This window comes from Macrobrachium nipponense, chromosome 7, assembly GCF_015104395.2.
Source record: "Macrobrachium nipponense isolate FS-2020 chromosome 7, ASM1510439v2, whole genome shotgun sequence".
NCBI classification, from domain to species: Eukaryota; Metazoa; Arthropoda; class Malacostraca; order Decapoda; family Palaemonidae; genus Macrobrachium; species Macrobrachium nipponense.
The window spans coordinates 37,497,021-37,517,458 of record NC_061109.1 but is presented as its reverse complement, the minus strand read 5'-3'; the positions used below and the strand labels follow the sequence as shown (position 1 = coordinate 37,517,458).

Here is a 20,438-nt window from a genome sequence, read left to right as displayed (position 1 = left end):
GAACATCCTGGCGGACGAGTTAAGTCGTCAACAGCAAGTGTTACCTCTGGAGTGGACTTTGGACAACAAGATTTGTCAGAAACTTTGGCGCCTTTGGGGACGACCGTCCATAGACCTGTTCGCGACATCAAGGAACAACCGTCTTCCTCTCTTTTGTTCTCCAGTTCCAGTTCCTCTAGCTTGGTCGGTGGACACAATGCTGTTGGATTGGTCGGGTCTGGAAACTTATGCATTCCCTCCGTTCGGTCTAATAAGAGAGGTGCTGAACAAGTTCATGTCGCACAGCAATGTAACACTAACGTTAATCGCTCCCTTTTGGCCCAGGAAAGAGTGGTTCCCGGACCTTCTCCAGTTGTTAGTAGACTTCCCCAGACTTCTTCCTCCAGAGAAGTGGCTTCTCAAACAACCTCACTTCAAGAGGTTCCAACAAAACTTGTCCGCTCTAGCTCTGACAGGGTTCAGACTGTCCGGAATCTTGTCAGAGCGAAAGGGTTTTCAAGAAGAGCTGCAGAAGCTATCGCTCGTTGTAGGAGAGAGTCTTCCAACAAACTCTATCAAGGGAAGTGGAGAATCTTCAGAGAGTGGTGTAGAAGTGCTAAAGTCTCTACTTCTGCGACCTCTTTAACAGAAATAGCAGATTTTCTTCTATTTCTTAGGAACTCTAAGAAACTGGCTCCTTCGACGATCAGAGGATATAGAGCCATGCTCTCTTCGGTTTTTCGACATCGAGGTTTGGATATTTCCTCCAATTCAGATCTGTCGGACCTCATTAGGTCTTTCGAAAACCACTAAGCTCCCGCAGGATACAGTGGCTTGGAACTTAGATGTGGTGCTTAAGTTCCTCATGGGGTCACCGTTTGAGCCTTTTGAAGTCGGCTTCACTCAGGAACTTGACTAAGAAGGCACTTTTTCTTATTGCACTAGCTTCTGCTAAGCGTGTCAGCGAATTGCACGCTATAGACAAAAGAGTCGGTTTCTCTCAAGGCAATGCTGTATTTTCGGTATCTTTGACCTTTCTAGCCAAAAATGAGAATCCTTCTAATCCTTGGCCAAGTAGTTTTGTGGTAAGGAACTTATCTGATTTGGTTGGACATGAGGAGGAAGAAAGGCTCTTATGTCCAGTCAGGGCTATTAAGCAGTATCTGTTTGCCACTAAGGGTATTAGAGGACAATCTTCTAAGCTCTGGACCTCGGTTCAAAATCCCTCTCGTCCTCTTTCTAAGAATGCTATATCGTTCTTTATTAGAGAGCTTATCAGGGAAGCTCACTCGCAGTCCGAGAACGACAATCTTTCCGTTCTGAGAGTTAAAGCTCACGAGGTTAGAGCAGTGGCAACTTCTTTAGCATTTAGAAAGAATTTATCTTTAGCTTCGATTCTTCAGAGCACGTTCTGGAGATCGAATTCGGTTTTTGCGAGTCATTATCTCAAAGAGATAGAAACGGTTTTCGAGAATTGTAAAACGTTAGATCCGGTGGCGGTTTCTGGCATGGTGTTGGGAGAAACGGCACAGGGGTCGTCACCTCTATGCTAACTTTTCACCTTGAATAGGTTGTCGAGTTCAAGGGAAGCTGGGGGTACTGAGTACCTGGGATACTCACCAGTCTGTTAGGTCAGATTTTACAATGGTTGGGTATACGTATATGTTTTTAAATCTGGTGTTGGTGACAAATGTTTTTTATGATTGAATTTCTGGTCTTAGCCCAGGGCAAGGGCAATCTTTGTTGTTACTATCCTCCGTCAGTCAGCCTTGACTCGCTTGAACTACGGAAGGATTCCACTCCTGTAGAGGCTAACTTTGGTCAAATTCCAATTCCTCTACAATAGTAAGAAGAGCACCGACCAGAGGCAGTAACAGTCTGCTGTAGCTCTCTTACAAGGTAAGGTACAACAGACACCTTGAGTGTTTACTGTTATTGTAATAAATGTGTAATCAGCTGTATAATTGTTCGGTAAGACACTACAATAAAAATGAAATTTTCATTATTAAAATGAAGTTTTATTGTATACTTACCGAACAATTATGATTATACCCACCCTCCTCCCCTTAGGTGGACGGACGGGCAGAAAGAATTGGATTCACCTGGGCAGTTGTACCTGGTTCTCCCGCGAGTGGAGGGAGATGACGTCATCACCACCAGTGTTGGCGACGCCTACGCGCTAAATTTGAATTTAGTATCCTGCCGCTCGTGGAAATCACGGCTGTATAATTGTTCGGTAAGTATACAATAAAACTTCATTTTAATAATGAAAATTTCATTTTTCAAATGAAAGGTCTAAATTAGTCCAGGAGGTAGCCTGATGAAGCCACTAATATATCTCCCAACAAAAAATATAAATTTTTCTTGCCAATTAGGGATTTTTTATTCACATTAGAATTATGTGCAATAGGAACCCACTGTAATAATAATCTGAAAAACCTTTATACAACAGATAAAATTTTTAACTTCACAAAGAGATGGTAAAAATATGGAAATGTGTGGATTCATGACTAGACCAATGTACTCTTAAGGATGATCAAGCCTACACGATAATGTTATAGAATTGCTTCTGCTTTCTATGGCTTTACTTTTGGGTCTCTTTCACATGATTTTGATGTTTACGATGGAAATAATTCATGTAATGTCCAAGTGATGATTATTTGCTTTGGCTGGGAGCAGTTGACTTAAGGTTTGCAGCTGACACTCTGAAATGTGGAAATTTTGAATTTTTTAAAGATGGTGGTTTGTTATTGCTTTTGATGTCCCTACAGTATCGTTTTATTGTCATCTGGGCACCAGAGGACAGAACCGAGTTCATTTGCATATCATGTAGAATTAACTGGTTTTGTCTGTAAAACATACCTTAGCAGGATCCAGATTCACTTGCATAAGTCTTACCTGTGTTTCATCATTGCCTTTGCTCTTCTTAGCAAAACATTTTTTTCCATCCATCCTATTTCTTGTCTTTACAGCTGTGATGGTTGTGGGGTTTTGTGCAAGAATTCCTATTCAGACAACAAAATTTATTGTTGACCACCCCTTTTTATTCTTCATTCAAGACCTTCATTCTGGATTTGTTCATTTTGCTGGGCGTCTAGTCAACCTTCAGTTATCATAGAACAGGTACATATCAATAAGTCTTAAACTGATTTGAGGCATATAACAGTAGAGCTATGCAAATCTTCATCAGACATGGGATTTGCAACCATGTCACCCAAAAAAAGTACCAGTTTTTCTTGCCAAGCAGTGCTTTTTTCACGGCAGAATTATGTTTATTATGGTCAGCCATTAAAATTCCTGAAGATATACTGGTGTAGAAATTTGTCATTTGCTGTGACAGGAAGTGCTGTAGAGACCCACTGGAATTATAATCCAAATAACACCTTCGCACAACTGATCAGATTTTCACTTCACAAATTATGGTATATAGAGATGGTAAAAATGTAGAAATACGATGTGGATTTATGTCCATGTGATTATTAGAGGAAACGCAGAAGCCAGTACAGCAGCCATAGAATTGGAGAATTCTGCTTGGAAGAATATCAGCCTGAGGGAAAGTAGAAGCACAGCTTCCAATGAGATGGCAAGATTCCCAGAGGAGCTGCCCTTACTACTTCAGGCATTTCAATATTATATGATTTGTAATTACTATACTGTATTAAAGGTTGTAAGATTGGTTAACAAGTTGTGTACGAATATCTGTGATAAACTGTTATTAGGACAGAAGCCATATACCAAAGGCAGCCTTTGTAATTCCAAAACAGTTTTGCTGCTACTTTCTGTCACTTTACTTTTGGGCCCCTTTCACCTGATTTTGCCGTTTACTATGGAAATAATTCTTGTAATGGTTATGCCCAAGTGATCATTATTTGCCTTGGCTGGTAGCAGTTGACATATGGTTGGCAGCTTGCACTTTGAAAAGTGGAGATCATGAATTTTATAAAAATTTTTATTCTTGTTGGTCATTTTTATTGTGCTTGATAACCCTACGGTATCATTTTATTGACATTTGGGCACCAGAAGACAGAACCTAGTTCATTTGCCCATCATACAGAATTGACTAGCCTATGTGAACAAACCGGGGATGCTGGTGTCTCGCCAGTTTCACTTGTTGACAGTCAAGATGCACCAGTGGGTGATTGACAACTCGGTAGAGCTCATGGCCAGGTACATTCCAGGCAGAGGGAATGTTGTGGCTGACAAGCTAAGTCGTTGGAGTCAAGTCTTAGGTACAGAGTGGTCTATGCATCAGGACATAGCAAACAGGCGGTTTCACCTTTGGGGAAGACCCATGTTTGACCTCTTTGCCACTCGCTTCAACAGGAAAGTACACCTTCCCTCTGTTCTGCCTGATCCGTCAGGTCCTTAACAGAGTAATGAGTTCCAGGAATCTAAGGGTGACCTTTGTGGCACCTCTGTGGCCATAGGCAGAGTGGTTCCCAAACCTTCTGTCTCTTCTGTCAACGGTTCCCAGAAAAATTCCTCCATGGTACAACCTCAAGCTGCATGTGGAGAGGTGAAAACTTGAAAAGAAAGAAATACTACGTATTCGTAACTGAAAGATATTAATGATAAAAGTACATACGGGCAGTCCCTGGGTTATGACGTTCTGAGGTTATGACTCTTGAAATATATTCATCAAAAATTAATTCCGGATTACAACACATTCCAGATTTACAACATTAATCCAACAGAAGAAATATGGCTCCAAAAGGCAGAATGGTAAAGTTTTAGTTTTTTTTATATATATATAAAAACAATAAAAATGCAGTTTACGTTATTTTCAAAACCCCCAAAGGATTTAAAGTAGTTTTCGAGTACGTACAGCAATTTCTGGCTTACGACACGGCGTTAGAACAGAACTCCTGTCATAAACCTGGGACTGCTTTTATTATGGTAAACACTAACATTAAGGCTGCAAAGAAACATGAATGTCATATGAAACACAAACCGTCACACATGCATATGTATGAGAAACATCTTGTATTCAACTAGCTCACCAGACTTATGGCTTGTCTAATATTTCATTAATGTTTCTTATATTAACAACTTAATACGTAGTATTTTGTGCAAAAGACTGGCGTAACAACAGCAAATAGTGACATATACAACTGAACTTTGAAACAGTTGTTGGATGATGTTAGTTACTTTAACTATCACATGTTTATTAATGTAGTTCCATACAGTTGTCAACTTGTTAAAACTTAATTCTCATTGTACGGATTATCTTTCACACAATGGAGAAGTACTTAAGAAGGTACTATACCACTAAAATTTAAGTTGTTGGTTATAGCTGTGGCTGAAGACACAAATAACTTGCTTGCTGTAAAATATATACGTTTTGAGATGTGTGAAAGCAAAGTCTGAAAGTAGCAAAGTCACCTTTACTTCATTTGAAATTTATTTTTCATATAATTAAAGGTAAAATGCTGCATTTCTTAGCCCAGCTTTGTTAATTTGCAAAAAAATATAGCTCTGCAATGTTTCATTTAGCATCTAATGGAAATGGTGATATCTGTAAAACTTAATCACTTGATGAATATAAAAATTTAAGCACTACTAGAATGCATATGATGCTTGATCGCAACGTTCATATGTTATGAAGTGATGATGATATATGCAAGACTTCTGCAAATGGATATTTTTGGTGTAAACAGTCTAACCAGAGCCAACAGTTCACACACATTTTTAATGGCCTATTCACATATGCCTTGTCCCATCACACCTAAACAGCTTTTGGCATGCTAAACAAATATTACGGCTGATGCTCTTACTTCCAGGGAAAAAAAATGGTTTTTGGAATTTCAGAATAAGGATTGTAAACTTATATGCTAAGTAAAAACTTTTTACATGAATTTGCCTTGCTGAAATGGGGGTGTCTTATGTAACGTCAAGTACAGTTTGATTATCGTTGCTCTTAGCTGAACATTTTCCCAACCCCTTTTATTTCTTGTCTTTTACAGCAGTACTGATGTTTATGTGTTTCACAGTGCCTCGGATAACAAGATTTGTAGCAGACCACCCATTTTTTTTCTTCATTCAAGATAGTCATTCTGGATTTGTTTATTTTGCAGGGCGACTGGTTGACTTTTAGTTAGTATAGCCCAGGAAGGTATTAAGTACGTACTAGAACTAATAGTACTGTTTTGAAGCAAATTACATTGAAGCTATCAGATATTAGTTTTTTTGACTGGAGAACATTTTGTAGCAGATCATGTAAAATGAATTTACTAGATAGTTAATGAGTTGGCTTTTAAATAATTTACTAATATGAGAAAATTTCATTTATTAGAAAGATTTTTGTTAATATTTTCTGCCCTTGCTTAGGATTGTAAGTGGGTAGTTGTGAGAATTTTTAGAAGTGAAACATATTGTATATAAATTAGTTTTGGCTCTGTTGAACTATAGTGACAGTTAGTTCCCTCCTCTCGGTTACATTCTGCTTAATTTATTGGAGTATGTATGTTTGCCAATACATATGTGATTCAGTAGTTTGGTGGAACTATTTAGTAGTGGTGGATGTGCTGACCATAAGGTAAAATTACAGTTGGAGAAGTGGCTGTATGGGTGCTATGGAAAAGTCATGGATGTTAAGGTGACTAAAGTACTACAGTATTGTATATACAATTTGTAACAGAAGATACCACGAGATGTTCAGGATTGCACAACATGCAGTGGATTGAGTAAGAGATATACAATACAAGTACTAAGGAAGGATGAGGTGGAGCTATTGTCAGTGGATGGACAGGGTATAGAAGAGTCAGAACTGTGAAGCAGATATCAATGTTGTCAACAATCATGGTTATGCTAAATGGTATAAGACTGTTTAACTACATACTAGTAAAAACAAGTACACATACTTCATAAGTAAACAGAGCAAAAATCTGAGGCATGCATAAGGGCCTGACTACTCTGTGCAGCAGAGACATGAGCTCTAATAAGAAAATGAAGGTAAATCCAGTTGTTAAAATGACAAGTCAATAGCTGGAGTTGAAGGGGCTCATAATAAAAATCAGGGAAATTCAAAGACATGTAGGGATCAGCAGATGGAAAATAGATGGAGATCTCAAAGATTGAGATTGTTTAGACACTAAAAAAGAACAGTCAGAAAAGAAGTAGTAGTCATGAAAGGAGCATAGACCCAAACTAGATGGGACTTAAGACCAACCGTGATCTTCATTTTTGTCAACTTCTGAACACGACCCTGTGAGAACTGAGGGGACAGGAGAATGAACTGGTTTGTTTCATCACAAATCCATCAGGCAAATACAGTAATGCCCAAATCACAATTTAGGTAGGAGGTAGAGAAGTTTAGAGCCCCAAGTTATTTGTGAGAGTATGAAGGACAGTATGAATAATCTAAGGCTAGAGTAATTCTGTACTATTGATACATTCTCATATATTTATGCATCATCTTAACTTGGAGACTATGTCTCTTAACAACATTTATGAGGGATGGGTGAAAAATTAATTTAATAGGAGGTAGATGAAGACTTAACTGTACCTCCCACTGCAGGAAAATGTTGCCAGCCGAGGCTATTTCTGTAATGAATACAAACCGGTTTCAAGTATAAGGTTCCTCAGATAGAAGGTTGCATATGTACAGCAGGTGACACTGCCAGGTACTTCCATTTAAAATTGATATCAAGCAATATGCTATTAAATATTAAACACAACCAAAGTACGTAGGAAGGACCATCAACTCCTCCCCCCACAAACTACCAAAAAAAGGACAAGAGCGGCTTATGAAGAGAATAGAAAACTTAGATGCAAGAAGTACAGTTCCTGTAGACAGTGAATAGTGGAGCCATTAGGACCTCAGTAATCCAAGTAGCTGCCTTAAATAATAGATGCAGAAGACATATCTCCAGATATTTAGTGCAGGATCTAAGCATATGAGGTGTACAGGCAGGTACTTCAAGAAAAACACCTCAAAGTAAGGTTAAAAAAGAGAAGACGTAAGTGCTTGAACCCTGAAGGCATTGCTGTGTATCCATAAAACCAGGAAAGCCAACACTGAAGAGGGACCTTTGAAGGTTCCTGTTCCAGCAACTAAGAAGAATGGATTGCCAGCTGTTTGGGTATGTACAGTGGCACCTTTGCTTTTTCAGTGCTCCAAGTTAGTTCAGTATAGCTAGGTCCATTTTACGTGGAAAAACGTTAATTGTGATTAAAAGGCAGTTTTATAACCCATTTGTTGGCACTGTTTATATCCATTCAGGTGCTTGCACTTCTCAAAACATTTTTCTGTCTACAGTATTCCATTTCCTGTGTTAACAGTGGTGGTGGTGGAGATGGAGATGTGTGTCCCAATTCAAACAACAAAATTTGCAGTAAACCACCCATTTTTGTTCTTCATTGGCAATCATCATGATGGATTTGTTCACTTCACAGGACGACTGACTAACTTTTGACGATTGTACTACTGATTACCAATAGTAATAAGGTTTTTTATGAAGTGCACTACGTACTGTATATACATATCGGAAAAGTAACAAAAGCTGTAGTTGATTATGGTGAATGGAAATACTGTAGTTAATGCATAGGTAGTAGTGCATACTGTAATATACTAATGTAATGTGCTGATGTTGAAGAAATACATTAACTAAATATATCTTTTGTCTTATGTTCCAATAAAACTATATATACAATAATAATATTGGTGTGGGACCATCCAAGTTATAACAAAGAAGGTAGCATCCACTCCTTTTGTACTATGTTGCTTTGGCAAAGTGAGACATGATGTTGCGCAGGATGGAAGGAGATAAAAAATAACATGGTGCCTGAGAATGCAAGGGGCAGAAGGATTCCCTCTGGGCCTCTTGACAGTAAGAAGTGGAAAACATAGGAGCATATGAAGAAGACTGAGAACGCAGAGGCCAGTGAGGCCACATAAAGAGTCAAGAAAAGGGACACATTAAAGACAGTAGGGATGCAAGCAGTCCCCAGTTATCGGCGATCCGGTTTTTTGGCGCATTACTAGCAATGAAAATCTGCCATTTTCAGTGCCAATATGCATTGATTTCCACTCATCAGCGCTGATAATCTGGTATTGGCACCAATACATACCTAACAGGCGCTGATTTTCAGTTATCGGAGGTTTCGCTTATCATCTCACCATCAGAACAGAACCCCTGCTGATAGCCAGGAACTACCTGTATGTCAAAAAAATGTGGACGAGGTTAAAAGGGCACCACCAACACCAAAGAATGGGGAGTCAGTTTCCAACAGTGAAATCGCAGCCAACTCAACATACCAGATCTAGGAGAGAAGTCATTTTTGCAGAATGGACAAGCAGCAGAACCCAATGCGAAAAGGTCACGCTAGTCTCCAATGCCCCCAAAGGGAAAATTCTCCATCTGTAGAGAAACACGTCCATACTGTTAACATCCTTGCAGATGAGAGGAGGTGATATCACTAAGGCCAAGATCTCAGTACAAGAAGGTAGAAACAGCAGATAGAGGTCAAACCTCACTCTCAGTATCAAAAGGAAGAGCTTGAGAAGAAGGAGACATCTGAATGACGGGATAAGACCTGGAAGGAAGAAGTTCATTCACAGAATCATCTTGTAGGAGAGAAGGTGGCATTGGGATACAAGACATCCCAGCCGAGACTTGAGACACTCAGACAAGGTTACAACACTATCAAAGAGGTAGAGGCAGGAAGCACCAATCTTTATATTTACGTACAAGGGTATTATTTAGATCAGTCTGAAAAAATGTGGCCCCTAACGTGTGAAAGGAAAATGCTGAGGTGTGATTATGGTCAAATTCTTCCCAGAATGTCTACATGAGTCATGGTCATGGGAAGCACCACTCTAACAAAATTTTAAAAAACTTAGAAGTAATGAAATGCCGAGAGTATCTATTATAATATGAACAGATCATAAAAAGTTATCTCTGACGAGATGTAAAAAAGTAAATCACTATGAATACATAAAAAGAATACTCTGAAAAGCAAAGCTTGTAGCTATATGTAATAGGATAATGCTATCCCCTGAAGGCTAGGACACGAGGGGGTGGGGAAGATCAGGGATAACAATAAAAGACTTATAGATTCATAAAATTGTCAAAGAAGATAGCAGTAAATATGAAACAGAACAGAGCTTACCATACATACGTATATGTATATGTATACTAAACAGTACTACTGTATAACAAAAGCAAAAATCAAAGTTAATACAGTAGTACATGTAAAAGGAAATTGCTGTGAAAATTTAAAAGAATATTCCCTGCAGGCTCAAACTTATAGGTGAGAAGCATCTTGACCCTAAAGTTAGGTTAAAATGAAAACTTAAAAATAGTAAAACATTTAAGGATGAAAAGGAAGCACAAGGCAGCCATTACCATTGAAAGAATATCTTGTAAAATCCATGCTTAGACCATATTTTAGTGTGATAAAAAAAACTTGCATTGAACATCAAGTTAAAAATACACAAAAATTTAAGTCACTACACACAAATTCTAAACAAGAGTCATTGTCTTTCTGTAAAAGCTAATTCTGCATAGGCAGTGAACAGAAAAAGCGACTACGATTACAGCATAAAAAAAAAAAAAAAAAAAAAAAAGCCCGTGCTCACTGGGACGCATTGATGACATGACACCTCGGTGATGGAAGGAAAGAAAGGTAAAATAAAAAAAATACTGAACCCATAAGATTGAGAGATACTGTCATGCACAAGTGAACTCAGTGTGAACATGAAAAAACAGATTATTAAGTTGATAAAAGAGTACAAAAAACTGGGAAAGAATGCTGTTTAGTCTTAGGATACACTACACATTCAGTATATACTAGTGTAGTTATCACTACACAGAAGAATGACAGATTTTTCAAGCAGATGGTAGACTGCAGGCAGGGCTTGTGTGATGGGACCTTTTCCTTTTCAGCTCTGCAAGTCAGCGTAGCTGGGTCTGTTTTACAGGGAATAAGGCTGATTATGATCATTGGGTTTTCTTTTTACAAACTCCCTCTTATTGGTACTGTTTATGTCTAATCGAGTGTTTGCACTTGTCAAAACATTTTTCCATCTATTAAGTATCTTCTCTTTCTAGCTTTGGTGAGCTCGAAGAAGAAGCGTTCCATAATTCAAGCAACCAGATTTGTAGTAGACCGCCCATTTTTGTTCTTCACTGAGAATCACCATTCTGGATTTATTCTTTTTGTAGGGCGACTGTCTAACCTTTGAAGATTATTCTAAATGTTGTAGTACTAATTAGGCGTTTTATGCTGTGCTATATGCTGCTATATAGTACATATCTGGAAGGAAACGGGCTGTAGTTGGTCATGCCGAGTTAAAATAATTAGAACAATATAATGCACTGTGCTAATGTTCAAGAGATATGGTAATGAAAAACATTTTTGTTTTAGTAAGCAGACTAAGAGAAGGAAACCATGCAGTATAATTTAATTCAGATAATTTTGGTAGTTGCGGTGTCAGCATCATTTCATCCCAATTGTCGTTCTTTGTTTACTGGAGCAACTTCCCTCTATTTATGGTTCAGTGTTTGAGATAAACTGTTTAATAAGAATAATACTACTGCACTTATAATATTGTAGAACCATGCAGGTTATATTAGTGAAGATAACATCACCTTTGGTTTTATGTTGCTTTGGCAGTGTGCCTGTGATATTACAAAGGATGGAAAGAGAAAAGTGTATGGGTGTTTAGCATGATATTTACTGGTAGATTTTGCTCTACTACTCTACAATAATATGTACTAAATTTATATGTATTTAGGGTTGTTATTTTGTTGGCCTCATAATATAGTACGTACTATATTATTGTATTATAGATAAATTCTGAGTAAAGAAAGTTACACAGAACATTTGAAATTACAGAAAAATATCATCATGTGTATTGTATAGAAATTTACATATTTGAAAAACAAAGAGTGATGAAATTAACTTACTACATACTACTATAATCAAATTTTTGTGAAGTAGAATGCACAATTGAGATAGAAGACAAATACTATTAGATCTACTAGATTACAAGTCTCTCTCTCTCTCTCTCTCTCTCTCTCTCTCTCTCTCTCTCTCTCTCTCTCTCTCTCTCTCTCTCTCTCTCTCTCTCTCTCTCTCCCAATTGACAAACTTTCGATTTAGTAATTTTTTCTTTAAAGGTGTCACCTTGGAAGGCCTTGTAAGTCCTTGAGACACCCCTATTATCACCCCTATCCATGTAATCTCATGTAACTTTCATTTACTTTACTTACTCCGGACTTTATCTTCACTAAAGTCCATCGATGGAAATATAATGAATTAATTTATTGAAGCTCTTATTCACTAATTTATTGAAGCTCTTATTCACATGTCTTGTTCATTCTCCCTGTTATACAACTTTCATTACTGTAGCCTAGGAAAGTAACTTTAAACGTTTAATATATTGCACATCTTGCTATACGTACATACTTTATGGCAATATCTCATTAGGTTGGTATTTAAAAGGTATTACACTGAATTGCTTGCAAGTGATCCTATGTCAGCCTATTGGAGCAAAAGGTGTGGTAACATCAAAAGGTTATCTCTGATACAGTACCTAAAGATATACTGTGTGAATCTGCAGACTTGTGAAAAAGGGAAACAGCTTTGGCTTAGAAAAGCAACAGTAGATGATGTAGTACATGCTTTCAGCTGGATCACTTGATGACTGTAAACCTTGATGCTGTTGGGGGAGGGAGCAGCCCCAAAGAACTGCTTGAGCCTACTGTGACAGAGGGTTTCCTTCTACTGAAGCCTGATTATGTTGGTGCTTGCAGTACAAAGGGACTTGGTAAAGGGATCACTGAATCATTCCATATCATACTTAGAATGATCAGAAAACTCATTGAGGAAGCTGAGTAACTGACAAACCTTGCTAAACCTGGGCATAGCAGGAATAGTAGCATCTGTCATAGTATTGTCATCAGTATCCTAGGTAGTGGTGGTTGTAGTAGCAATAGCCTTACAGTATCAACTCAGTCTGCAACGTAGTGTGACCACTGTCTTCATTAAGCCATTCAGGAGTATGATCTTTATTAGTGTCTGCTGAACTCCCTAAAGTATTACACTACAGCATTCTGGAAATTCAACAGTAACCCTTTCTTCACCGTTCATCTTTTGCCATCCATACTCCAAGGTAAGAGCAAAGACAGTTTTAGATTGCTGATTTAAGGGAATAATTCTGAAGGGTCATCAGAGACCATTCCACACAAGTATCCAAGTCAAAGTCCACCTCGAAGAAAAAATTAAAAAAACACTTTGTTTAACCATTTTCTGCAGCCAGTTTATGCTCAGTAGAAGGCAGGTGCATTATCAAGAAGCAAGAGTCTGTACCCACGGTCTAGAAAAAACAAGGGTTCTTTATTTTATAAAAGTTAACTTCCTTTCAGAAATGGTTGGAAAACCATTCTTTAATGATACATATTGATTGTGAACCAACCCATTAAGAATGGTACCAAATTACAGGAAGGTTACCCTTCTTTTCATGTAGATGGGGTGCTAGGAAACTGTAACCACCACAAGTTCCATTCTTCATGTACCTGAGAGTTTTGTACAACACTATGCAAACAAAGTTCCTTGTTAAGCTTTTGATCAGGTAACTTCTCCAACTCCTCAGACAAGATATTAGTGGGCATGGGTGTTGAGTGGCAAAATAACCAATTTCTGTCTGTTATTATAGACTTGAGATCCTTTAACTGGTTGTATGTCAACCAAATCTTAGTAGTACTTCTGAAAATCATTGATACATTTCTTTAAGTTTTCAATAGTCTTAAAGTCAGACGAGTCTTGTGAGCTTACAAGTAGCCATTTTTCAGTTCAGTCCCATATGCCAGGGCACCTACCAAATGTTGTTGATGATACGTTATACCCTTTCAGGCTCCTTGTACTGGGCCAGGACACATACAAAAATGGAGATATCCAAAAAATTTGTCACTATGTACACAGGAGAATAACATATTTCAGGTGGATGGTAGACTGCAGGTTGGCCTTGTGTGATGGAACCTTTCCCTTTTCAGCTCTTCAAGTCCATGTAGCTGTGTCTGTTTTACAGGGTCTAAGGCTGATTATGATCAATTGGTTCTCTTATAACAAACTCACTCTTATTGGTACTGTTTATGTTTGCTCAGGTGTTTTCACATGTCAAAATATTTTTCCAACTGTTCTGTATCTTCTTTTTCCAGCTACAGTGGTGGTATATAGGAAGTGTTCCTCAGCCGCAGTTCAAAGAACCAAATTTATAGTAGACCATCCGTTTTTGTTCTTCATTCAGAATTACCATTCTGGATTCGTTTATTTTGCAGGAAGACTTATCTAACCTTTGATGATATTCCAAAATATCAATAGATAATATGTTACTGTAAATCAGGAAAGAAACAAAGGCTATAGTTCTTCATGTTGAGTTAAAATAATTAGAACAGTATAATGTACAGTACTGTGTTAATGTTGAAGAAATACTTTAGCTAAAGAATATTTGTTTAAGTAAGCGTACTGAGAGAAGGGAACCATGCAGTATATTCCAAGTCAGACAGTTCAGTAGTTTCGACGTTCAGTGTCATCTCATCCTAATTGTTGTTCTGTTTTGACTGTTTTTGTGGTTCAGTGTTTGAAATAAATTTTTTAATAAGAATAATAATAATGTTTTAGGACAATCCAGGTCATATTAGTGAAGATAAGATCACCTCCCTTTGTTTTATGTAGCTTTGGCAGTGTGGCCTGTGATACAGTGCAGTGTCTAGCACCAAAAATTGGGGATTTTCTGCACCCTAATGCGTCGATTTCCCATTATTGGTGACAATACATACCTAGCAGAAGCCCCATTAATCAGTTATTGTCGCCATAAGCGCCTTAAATCGCCGATTTTTGGTTTTCAGCAATTTTCGCTTATCATCAAGCTGTCGGTGCGGAACCCCCACCAATAACTGGGAACTGCCTATATATTGCAAAGGATGGAAAAAGAAAAACATATGGGTTTTTAGCATATGCATTATTTTCTGGTAGATTTTACTTTATTACTCTACAGATAGCATATGTATGTAGGGTGATTCTGTTGTCCTTAGGTTACTGTAGTACTGTAGTACTATTGTTGTAAAATCTTTTGAGTTCTGATTTAATAAAATGTTACACAGAACTTATGGAATGACAGAGAATTACGTATTATCATTATGTATTGTATTTAGAAATTTATTTCAAAAACAATGAATGAAGAAATTACCTAACTTCTTAATCAAATTTCCATGAAGTGGAATGCTGTTTTTAGATGGACATAAACTACCAGGTTACAAGTGTAACTCACTCTCTCTCTCTCTCTCTCTCTCTCTCTCTCTCTCTCTCTCTCTCTCTCTCTCTCTCTCTCTCTATCTCTCTCTCTCTCTCTCTGCTCTCTCTCTCTCTCTCTCTCAATATAATACTGAACTGACTGTACAAGTCTCTTGCTCATTCTCCCAGGTATACTTCTGTACTGTACCCTAGGAAAGTAGCTTTTATTGTCTCGTCATCTTCATGACTTGACAGTACAGCTGCACCAGTGGGCAGTCTCTTAATCAGTAGTTCTGTCAGCCAGATACATCCCAGGCAAGAACGATTTGGTGGCGTACTTGCTGAACTGATAAGGTCAGGTTCTGGGAACAGAGCAACAAGGCACAACAGAAAACTATTGGTTTTTTATTCAGTTGCTCCAGATCCATGGGCCTCTTCAACATCCTTGGGACAATCTGGACACTTACGCCTTTCCTCCCTTTTGCCTTATCCATCAACTCATCAGCAGAGTGAGGATTTCCCAGAACCACACAATGACCCTTGCAGCCTCCTTGAGGTCACATGCAGAATGGTTTCCCAATCTTCTAGCCTTACTGTCAGAAGCATATGGAGAGATTCGTCTTTGGCACAACTGTCTCAACCACACAACGAGAGATTTCACCAGCCAGTAGGGTCCCTGTCTCTTCATGGCTGTAGAGTATCAAATATCTCTTGTGAGCTAGAGGCTTTTCTTGCAGAGCAGCAACAGAAATGTCAGGCTACTTGAAGTCTTCTACAGCCTTGTACCAGGGAGAGTGTACCACATATGTACTGTGATTGGTGTCAATCTTCAGTCAGAAGTACTATTCAACAAGTAGTAGATATCTTCATTTCCTTCATAGGAAGATACTTCTTTCAGTATCAGCAAACAAGCGATACAGAGCTGCCCTAGGCTTATTTTATGTCTCGAAGACGTTAATTTATCGTCTTCATGAGAGATTTCTATGCTTCTCAAGAGATTCGAGGAGTCCTGCTTTCCAAGAGATCTTAAGCCTCCAAGTTGGGACCTAACATTGGTGCTTAGCAGTCTGACACGTAGTCCATATTATCGCTTAAAAGCTTCTGCAAACAGGAATTTAACTCTCAACTTTTTACCTTAGTTTCTTCCAATAGAGTGAGCAAATTACATGGACTATCCTTTAACATTACACACATGAGAGGGGGGGGGAGTTGTTGGTAGCCTTCAAATTTGTCCCAGAATTCATGGCTAAGACCCAAGATCCCTCAGTTCATGATGACAGATTCGAGTCTTTCTCCATCCCCTCTCTTGCGAATTTTGTTGGTAATGACCCTGATGAGGTTCTTTTACTATATACTATTAGGGCACTGTGTAACTACCTAAAAAGGACTCGACATCTCAGACGAAGTTGTCAAATCCTTTTTGTTAGTACAGGCCAGATAAAAAAATAAGTGTCCAAGAATATTGTGTCCTTTTGGCTCCACAATTCGAAAGTAATTCAGGCCATACAAGAGCACATGATGTCAGGGAACTAGGACCTTCCATCATGTTAAAAAAGAACCTGTTGGTTCAAAGGATCTTAAAGGCTGGTACATAGCTATGCCAAACCACCTTCACATCCTTCTATCTGCGGTCCTTGGAAACTTTTTCCTTGGGTCCAGTGGTGGCTGCTCAACAATTTGTGTAGCTCATCCAGTGCCCCTAACAGAACAGTTTGTATCTACATAACCTAAGATGATTGGTTTTGGAAGTGAGTGAGTGTTCTTACTGGTCTGTTTCTTCTCTCTTTCATTATTTTCTTCTCACTGGTGGGCAGTGGAGAGATTCTATCCATCATGTGCTGGAACCGATCAGATACAAGTGAGTGTTGACTTCCTTTCCATTGGTTTTAGCTGATGGTTCATACACAATTCGAACTACCTTGGAAGCAATTCCCTTCCTCTCTTTATAAGACACAATGTCACAGGAGTTCCATTTTGCCTCATATCTGCAGATGTCTGGCTGAGTATCCCTTACTTTACAGCCGAGAGGCTTACAACTCCTTCCTTTTTCCATCTTTGGCCAGGAACTGAGACCAGGTGAACTGAACCTCCAGTCAGTTCCAAGGCTTTCTCTATCCTCCCTCCAAGAGTAAGTCTTCCTTATGTTAAGACCAAAGCTTTGTTCTGTGTATAAACAAATGATAGATTTTAAATCTATTTGTATTTTTCATAACTCAGAAACCTGCAATCTTAGCATATGTGCACTGCCCACCTCACGCCAACCCTTCGTCTTTTACCTGGGATAGAGAAAAAATGACGCTATCCTTAGGAGATGGTAATAGGAGGCTATACCATCCTCCTACCTTCTACCATCTTACCCATCTCCAGATGCCACAAGTTTCCTTGTAACCTTTTTAACCGGACTCCAGCTTGCACTAGAGAATTTATTCCTTATATTAAGACCGCAGGTTTGCCCTCAGAAATTAACTGATACCTAATACTATTAAACAAAGTTTTTGTGGGATGTTGCTTATAGTGTTTCGTATTTCTTGATAACCATTTGGATGTTATTAATCTTTCATTTTGAAAGTCAGTTTTATCATCTTGTGAGCTATGCATTTTTTTTTTTATTTCTGTAATAGATTTTCTGATTATTGCACTGGCATTCACTGGTGAATTATTTTTATTAGTTCAATTGATTTCTATCTATAACTCTTATTGATTTTGTATTCAATTATGTGTGTTTCTCGTCTTTTACAGCTATGACGCATAGAGTTTATAGTACATTTAACCCAAATCCCAGACTAAGTTGTATGACTGACCACCCTTTTGTACTCTTCATTCAAGATTGTCATTGTAGAATTGTTCATTTTGCAGGCCAAGTGTATGGCCTTTAACAACTGATATGTGTGTGTATCAGTACTAAGATGGTCTTGGTATAAGTTTCTGTAATTCCTTATACCAAATATATATAGTAAGGTTTTTGTATAATGCGTAAATGTTGGAACTATACATTTCATAATAGCAGCAGAAGACGAGAGTGGCAAGGCTAAAATGAAAAATTTAGCTCAGACAAATATGCTTGCGAATGACTCCTTACAGCATTGGGTGTGTCAATTTACGCTGGGGCTTTGTAATCAGTATTTTACTAGAGATATGTATTTCTGGTGATAGAAGTTCACTTTCGATGTGGTTCGGAAATCATGTAAAGCCGTTGGTCCCATTGCTGAAAAACTACTGGTTCCGTACAATGTAAAAACACCAAACCAACAAACAAACAATTTACTTGATAATGTTCATTAAACACCTTTTTTAACTTGGATTTAGGTACCTTGGTTGAAATTAAATGGTATGATGAACACTACCTTAATGAGAAAAGCAAAACAAAAATGCTTTACTGTAATTTGTTCTGTCTTATTATGCTAAATCTTCTTGTTTTATATACATTATAGCTATGCTGAATAGAAGGGTTCTGAACAATAGTAGTTCAGTCGGTTGAAACACAGTGCAAGCATTTTTTTTTTTTTAAAGAAAGGCTAAGCTTTCTTTCATGCTGCAAAGCAGCGGAAAACTCTCATAAATATATCCTTCATATGTTGTCAGGACCCTCCTCAAAGGGCTATTTTTCATATTCCAGAAAAGCAATTAATTATAACTGGTGTTCTCCAAAGTTAGAGTCACGATAAGGGAATAATAGACAGTGTGCAAATATATTGACAGAGGGATACAAATACCACAAGTAAAATATATTATAATGTATCTACAAATATAATACAGATAGAAATGATTGCCGGAACCTCTATAAATGCAAAATTATATGAATATCAATCATACAATATGAATACAATAATTAAAACAACCACGCTATCTTCCAAATATCTGCAGAGCAAAGCCCAACCTCCTCAAGGTAGATCCACATCTTTCAGACGTCACAAATACATGTCTCTCCAGATGTCAAAAAAATTAAAGACTATAGTACCTGCTCATGGAGAGGTCCCCCAGGCAAATACTGGCCCAAGGCTACAGCAAGATGAAGCAGCAGCATTGCAATAAGCTCTAGGGATAAAGCGAGCTCAAAACTTTGTAGAATAAAGGAGCAAACTTGCTGTAATCCATAAGTTGTGGTCAGCATGAAGGCCAGAACAAGACTCCCCCCCACCTGGGTACAGGGACTTCCAAAGTTACCTCGGAATTCTCCAAGGAAACCGAAAACAGGACTCTGAGAACAAACAGGCCAAGGATCAAAAACAGGAATGGTAACTTTTAATAATGTGGAGGAAGAAAACTCAAAACCCTGATGGGGATAGTGTAATAAATAGCAAATTAGGGTAAACTAAAGATAATGAATCAAAACAAAAAGGAAATGGCAAAGTTCTAACAATGTCCACTGTGTAATTACTTTTAGTAATATACAAAATAAAAATTAGATAGGAAGGGAGAGATAGCAGTGTGGAAAGCTCTGAGCATCCTTCCAAGGCACATTGCATGTTATCAAGTATCTTTTTTCATGTTGTCATAAATTCTGTGTATTTTTTGTCTTGCCAAATGGATTATGGAAAGAGTTGTCTTAAATTACTTCAGGCTCGAAAACCACCTTCGAGATTTAACATAAGTAAATTCTGAATAGCTGTAGCTTTGTTCAATATATATTATATGCAGTAATGAAAGATTAACCTCAATAAAACGTTTATGCCTCCAGAATTTAGATATCCCCCTTTTACTATACTCTGTTAATTTTCTTGGTTTAGAAATGATCTCTTTCAAATTTCAAGGTTATAAGGTCCGTATGAGAATTTAGTTACACATATTAATTTTAAGGTTATAAAGTCAGTATGAAAATTTAGCTATATATAATTACTTGCCCCATGAAAGCTAGTAGTATCTTGCTGTAAGGAGACATCCATACCATTTGTCTGAATTAGCACCTGCAACTTCTCTAGGATGATTTATTGAAAATTTTATCACATTTCAATAGTTTAATGTAGGATTCTTGACTAAAACTAGCCCTGTTAAGTTTTTATTTATTTTCATTATTGTAAGTAGTGGAACCAGACTAAGCTGATTTGGTCATCTCTCACAGGGGTGGTCCGAAGGATTTGTCTGTATCGATAATTAACTTTAGATTTTATCCATAGTTACAACTTTTTCAAAGTTTCATAATCTGATGAAATGAAAATAATAAATTCTATTTGTTTTGGAGTAGCATTCTGGTCTAGGTTACAACCTTTGGAAGAGGTATTTTT

General features: G+C 37.8%; 1 protein-coding gene across 13 annotated transcripts in view; it reads left to right on the top strand.

The window, feature by feature from the left end:
* LOC135217042 (leukocyte elastase inhibitor A-like) overlaps nucleotides 1–20,438 on the top strand; it is a 125,771-nt gene that overhangs the window by 90,441 nt on the left and 14,892 nt on the right. For 2 of the 13 annotated variants that reach the window (XM_064252638.1, XM_064252637.1), the window contains exon 8: nucleotides 2,952–3,102. The exons of 7 other annotated variants lie outside the window; for them this stretch is intronic. In XM_064252638.1, the coding sequence (XP_064108708.1) occupies nucleotides 2,952–3,097 (146 nt within the window). In that variant the 3' untranslated portion in view covers nucleotides 3,098–3,102. Of the gene's footprint in view, nucleotides 1–2,951; nucleotides 3,103–5,942; nucleotides 6,099–8,259; nucleotides 8,594–11,030; nucleotides 11,141–13,836; nucleotides 13,924–20,438 lie in introns of those variants that run through there. 4 more of the 13 variants (XM_064252645.1, XM_064252649.1, XM_064252640.1 and 1 more) reach the window with 4 other exon arrangements.